The 5,352-nt window shown below is 39.7% G+C and overlaps 1 protein-coding gene across 2 annotated transcripts in view; it reads left to right on the top strand.

Moving 5' to 3' along the window:
- The window catches only part of LOC123017355 (collagen alpha-2(IV) chain-like), a 16,654-nt gene that overhangs the window by 5,779 nt on the left and 5,523 nt on the right, over positions 1–5,352 (top strand). For both annotated transcript variants that reach the window (XM_044418637.1, XM_044418636.1), the window contains exons 2-3: positions 2,581–2,742; positions 2,832–2,930. In XM_044418637.1, the coding sequence (XP_044274572.1) occupies positions 2,581–2,742; positions 2,832–2,930 (261 nt within the window). The remainder of the gene's footprint in view (positions 1–2,580; positions 2,743–2,831; positions 2,931–5,352) is intronic.

The raw sequence follows: 5,352 nt of genomic DNA, 5'->3' as shown, positions 1-5,352 counted from the left end.
AAAGGCCTTGAAGAAAAGATGGAAAAGATGAAGGAAGACAAGCATAAATCAGCACAAGAGATGGTTAATCTGACTGTAATGCAGATGAAAGCAGAAAATTTTAAAAAGTTAGACTTTGTAGGATTGAATTACAGCCTTGACTGTTAAATCCCAACAGACAGAAACATTGAACAAAGCTAATACAGAGAGATACATCATCAATCAAAAAGAATAACAGAATTGGGAAAAAAGATGGTTGGATTGCAGCATCAAAATTGCAGAGACAATCTTCATTGATGACGTGTTCCAAAATGAGCATTTACAGAAGAGAGACAAATCAGAAATGATGTGCTCGAATACCTTTAAAAAATGCTCTCAGATGACAAATGGGAACATAAAGTTACAGAAAGATCCAAAAGTGGATCTAGAATGTTCCCTAGAGATGTAGTGATCAGGTTTGCTACTTATGATAAGAAAGAGCAACTTATGAGAAAACTGAGTTAAGTCAGGGCAACTGAAATTCAAAGAGGCCTCTATTCAAGTGTACCAAACTCTTTGTTAGCAGACTACTTTGTTATGGCTTGTTGACCATAATCAAGATAATTTTTTAAAAGAATATCAGATGCAATTGGCGTTACCCAGTACATATGAGAGTTTTTTACAATGGGAAATATAATAGAATTGACTGTCCGGGTCAAGGCTTAAATCTGCTTTTTGAATGGGGCTTCATAGATGTGGATCACTGGAAACAAGAATTAGCAAAATTGATTAAGACAAAGACTGAGAAACAGCATCAGAAGGAGACAATCAAGGAGGTAAAGATGATGATGTTGGAGTTATTGGTGGACATTCCCTGACTCGAAATCTTAGCCTAACAGAAGAGACATTCAAATGGAGAGAAGAACAGGGGGTCAAGAAGAAGGGGGGGGGTGAATGGAGGGAGGAGATGGAAGGGTTGGGAATGAAAATGTTCAAGATAATAATTGGCTTAAATAGTTATCATTCTATACTATCTTTCTTCATGTCCATATATGTGCGGGTACCCCTCTTGTGAAAGTCAAAAAATACAAAGTTTAATATATTTGAACAGGGAGTACTTTGAATTTAGCAATAAGAATTCAAGGTTCTTGGCCAATTCTGCACAACAAAAGAAACTTTAAAATTCAATTGGAATAGTTAGGGATGAAAATGGGGGAAAGTATAATTTAACAAGAGATAAATTAAGAATATCTTATATTTTTTCCTTAGTTATATATAGGTGGAGAATCATGATTAGACAATGATATAATGTGGAGGGAATTACAACTGATGGATATAGACCTAGTGAAACAAACATTTAAAGATGAAGAAATTAATTATTAATAAGTTGAAAATAGGGAAATAGGACAGATGGATTAGGACCAGAATTCTATAAAGTTTTTTAAAAGTTTCGAGCTTTGGGATAGATCAATGAACTGTCCGATGGACTAGGGCATGGTTGAAGGGTCATAAGCAGAGGGTGACTAGCAATGGAAAATCATCAGGATGGCAGTGGGTGATGAGAGGAGTCTCCCAGGGCTCAGTTCAGGAACCAATTCTGTTCAACCTCTTTATTAATTTATTATTAATTATTAATTGAGGAGGAGGAGTCTGATGACCAGATTCACAGACAATCACCTGAGGAACAGGTGATCCAGAACCAAAAAGATCTGCACAGACTGTGGAAGTGGGTGGGGGGCAACAGGATGGTGTTCAATGTGGGTAAGTGCAAGGTCTTGCAGCTGGAGAGCATCACTTGTGAAAGGGATATCAGAATACTTGTCAACAGCACGTTAAACATGAGCCAGCAGTTTGATGTGGTGATTAAGAAGGCGAATTACATCCTTGGATGTATAGCCAGAAGCATGACTTCCAGATCAAGAGAGGTGTGAATACTGCTCTACCTGACTCTGGTGCACCCACAACTGCAGTACTATGTCCAATTCTGGACTGCAGATTATAAGAGAGACATAGCTAGGTTAGGACCAGTTCAACAAAGGATCACAAGGATGGTAGCCAGATTGAGGAGGATGCCATATGAGATGAGATTGAGGGAACTGGGTCTTTTCAGCTTGGAAAAGAGGAAATTCAGAGGGGATCTTATAGGTATGTGAAGGGGTGTCACATGGGAAAGGGTTGTGACTCGTAAGGAATCAAGTTTCTGGTCAGATGCCAGGAAGTACTTTGTTATGGTTAGGATCCCTAGGATATGGAATGGGCTTCCAAGGTTGAGGCCCCAACAGTGAAGGTGTTCAAGGAAAGATTGGACAATCAAATGTTGGGTATTACATGAACTGAGCTGGCTGGAGCCAGGGGTTAGACCAGATGGCCCAGGAGGCCCCTTGTGACTTGCTATGTTTCTATGAATGTTACATATTGATATAAGCCTTCTGAATATAAAAGAATGACCAGAATGTAGCAAATCTCTTTTACCAAAAAACTGCTGATCTTGCTGTACCTTTTAAAAAGTAATCCATGATGACCTGAGGGAAGGTTTTACGCTTTGTTGTATAAACCTGAAAAATGAAATATGCTACAAATTTGTTTTCAATACAAACTGTAAACCATGTGTACATCCTATAGGCTATTCAGGACCACCAGGGAAACCTGGAATAACTGCACCACCTGGAACCAAAGGAGAAATGGGAGAAACAGGCATGATTGGTGAAGATGGTCCAAAAGGTCTTAAAGGTTATCAGGGTGCAGATGGAAGACCTGGCATACCAGGTTTGCCTGGAGCAAAAGGTAAGATGGCAAATTCTAGCATTGAGAGCTACTAATTTAAACTATGCAGACAGATATTAAAGAATATACATCACTGTTTTGCCTTGAAGGATATAAAGGTGAACAAGGAGTCATGGGCTTTTTTGGCATAGTAGGAGTTCGTGGTAACATTGGCCCCACTGGCCCCAAAGGAGACAGAGGGGCTACAGGTGAGTAAAGATGTATTCATCCATTTATGTACTGTATTTATATCCCAGTTTTTCCCTTCAAGGAACTTAAGGCAGCTTACATAATTCTCCTCCTCTCAGTCTTATCCTCACAACAAGTTAATTCATTGTTTATGAAGCAACCGCCTTCAATAGCTGCTGTATTTAAGCTAAAGTGTAGGCCTCCAAAACCCACTGGTGGCTGTATACTTTTCTAGAGTGAAGAATACCCATTGTGAAAGTCAGGAGATAAGGGAGTTCATTACCATGAATTTCTATTCTCTGAGTCCCAGAGAAGTCATTTAGTCCAGACCACTTCCATTTCTAGGACCAGCTGGCTTTTTGCTCTGCTGTACATGATGTAGAGTGATAATCAGGGATTCCTTGGGATAGTTTCATAGAATCTTAGAACAGAAGAGATAGAAGGAGCCAGAGAACATCAGATCCAGTGCTGTGCTATTGCAGGACTCCAAGTAAACCATCCCTCTCAGACAGCTGTCCAGTTGCATTTTGATTGCTTCCACTGTGGAAGAGCCCACAACCTTCCTAGGTCATTGGTTCCATTGTCATGCTGCTCTAACAGTCAGGAGGTTCTGCCTGATGTTCAGCCAAAACCTGCACTCTAGGATGGCCAAGAAAAGATTCTAGCTTCCTTTTTGTGATAGCCTTTCAAGTTCTTGTAGAGTGCTATCATACCTCCCCTCATTCTTCTCTTCTTGAAGCTAAATATGCCCAGTTGTTTCAATCTCTCTTCACAGGGCTTTGTTTCCATTCCCTGCATCATCCTCGTTGCACCCTTCTGAACCCTTTCCAGCTTCTCTGCATTTTTTTAAACTGTGGTGCCTAGAAGTAGGAACGGTACTCTAGATGGGGCCTAACCAGTGCTAGTTCATGTGATTTGAAAATGGTACTATCACTGCTGCCAACTAACTTATACCCAGCTTGTAATCCACAACAATTCCAAGAATCTTCTCATTTGCACTATTGCTGAGCCGAGTATTCCCCATCTTCTAATGATACATTTGGTTTCTTTTTCCTAGGTGCAGAACTTTGCATTTTTGTCCTGATCAAATTGAATTCTATAGTTTTCAGCCCAGTGCTCCAAACTATCAATATCACCTTGAATCTTAGAGTATTAGCTATCCCACCCAGTTATGCATCCTCTCTAAATCTGATAATAGTTCCCTGTACTTCTTCATCCAAATAATAAAAATGTTGAGGAACACTGAGCTCAGGACTGTACCCTGTGGTACTCCACTTGTCACCTCTCCCCAGTTTGAGATGGTGCCATTGATAAGCACTCTTTGAGTGCAATTCCATAGCCAACTGTGGATCCACCTGATAGTAGTCCCATTTAGCCCACTATTCTAGTTTGTTAATCAGGACATCATGGGACACTTGCTGAAGTCACGATATTATGTCCACAGCATTCCCACAGTTCACTAGGGAGGTTACCCAATTACACAATGAAATCAGATTAGTCTGGTAAAGTTTTTGTTCTTAACAAACCCATGTTGACTTCTTCTAATCACAGCATTGTTTTCAAGCTATATTCAGACCGACTGCTTTATAATCCATTCCAGAATTTCCCCAGAAATTTATGTCACACTGACTTGTCTATAGTTTCCAGGTTTTTCTTTTTTCCCTTTCTTAAAACAGGGACAACATTAATCCTTCTCCAATCATCTGGCACTTCTTCTGTCCTCCATGATTTCTCAAAGATAATATTGTGCTTCCCTTTTCATCAGGAAGGTCATAGATCTTCTTTTGGAAGAAGACAGAGCCAAAGTAGAAATTGAGCACTTCTTCCTTTTCTTTGTCATCTGTTATCATTGTTCCATCCACATTGAGTAGTTGAACTCCCTTCTCCTTCACCTGTCTTTTGCTTTGGAGAAGAAGAAGAAGGCTTTTTTGTTGCCTTTAGCTCCCCTCACTCATTTTGCCATCTACATTGCATAGTTGAACCCCCATTTTGTTCCTCTGTCTTTTACTATGAACATATGTGAAAAAAGGCTTTTTTGTTGCTTTTAGCATCCATAGCTAGCATCAGTTCATTCTAGCTTTAACCTTCCTAGCACCATCCCTGCAATTCCTAGCACCATCCCTACCTGCCCATATTCTTTCCTTGTCATCTAGCCTTCCTTCCACTCTGTATACATGTCCTTTTTTGTTTTCAGATAATCTCTAAACTTCGTGGGAAGCCACATGGGTTGTCTTCTATCATTTTTCTTTGTTGAAACTGTATTTAGAATTTCTTTTTCTTTTTTTTACTTCCCATCCATTTTCGACTCCTTTTCTCATCAGAGTCACTTGCCATGGGACTTTGTTTATCATTGTTCTGTATTTATTAAAATTGGCTTTCCTACAATCCAGGGTACATGTCTGGCTACATTTGGCTTTTGGTTCCCTTACAATCAGAACTCAA

This window comes from Varanus komodoensis, unplaced genomic scaffold (assembly GCF_004798865.1).
Source record: "Varanus komodoensis strain SLA01 unplaced genomic scaffold, ASM479886v1 scaffold913, whole genome shotgun sequence".
NCBI classification, from domain to species: Eukaryota; Metazoa; Chordata; class Lepidosauria; order Squamata; family Varanidae; genus Varanus; species Varanus komodoensis.
The sequence above is the reverse complement of the archived record's forward strand: the minus strand, read 5'-3'. Positions and strand labels throughout refer to the sequence as shown.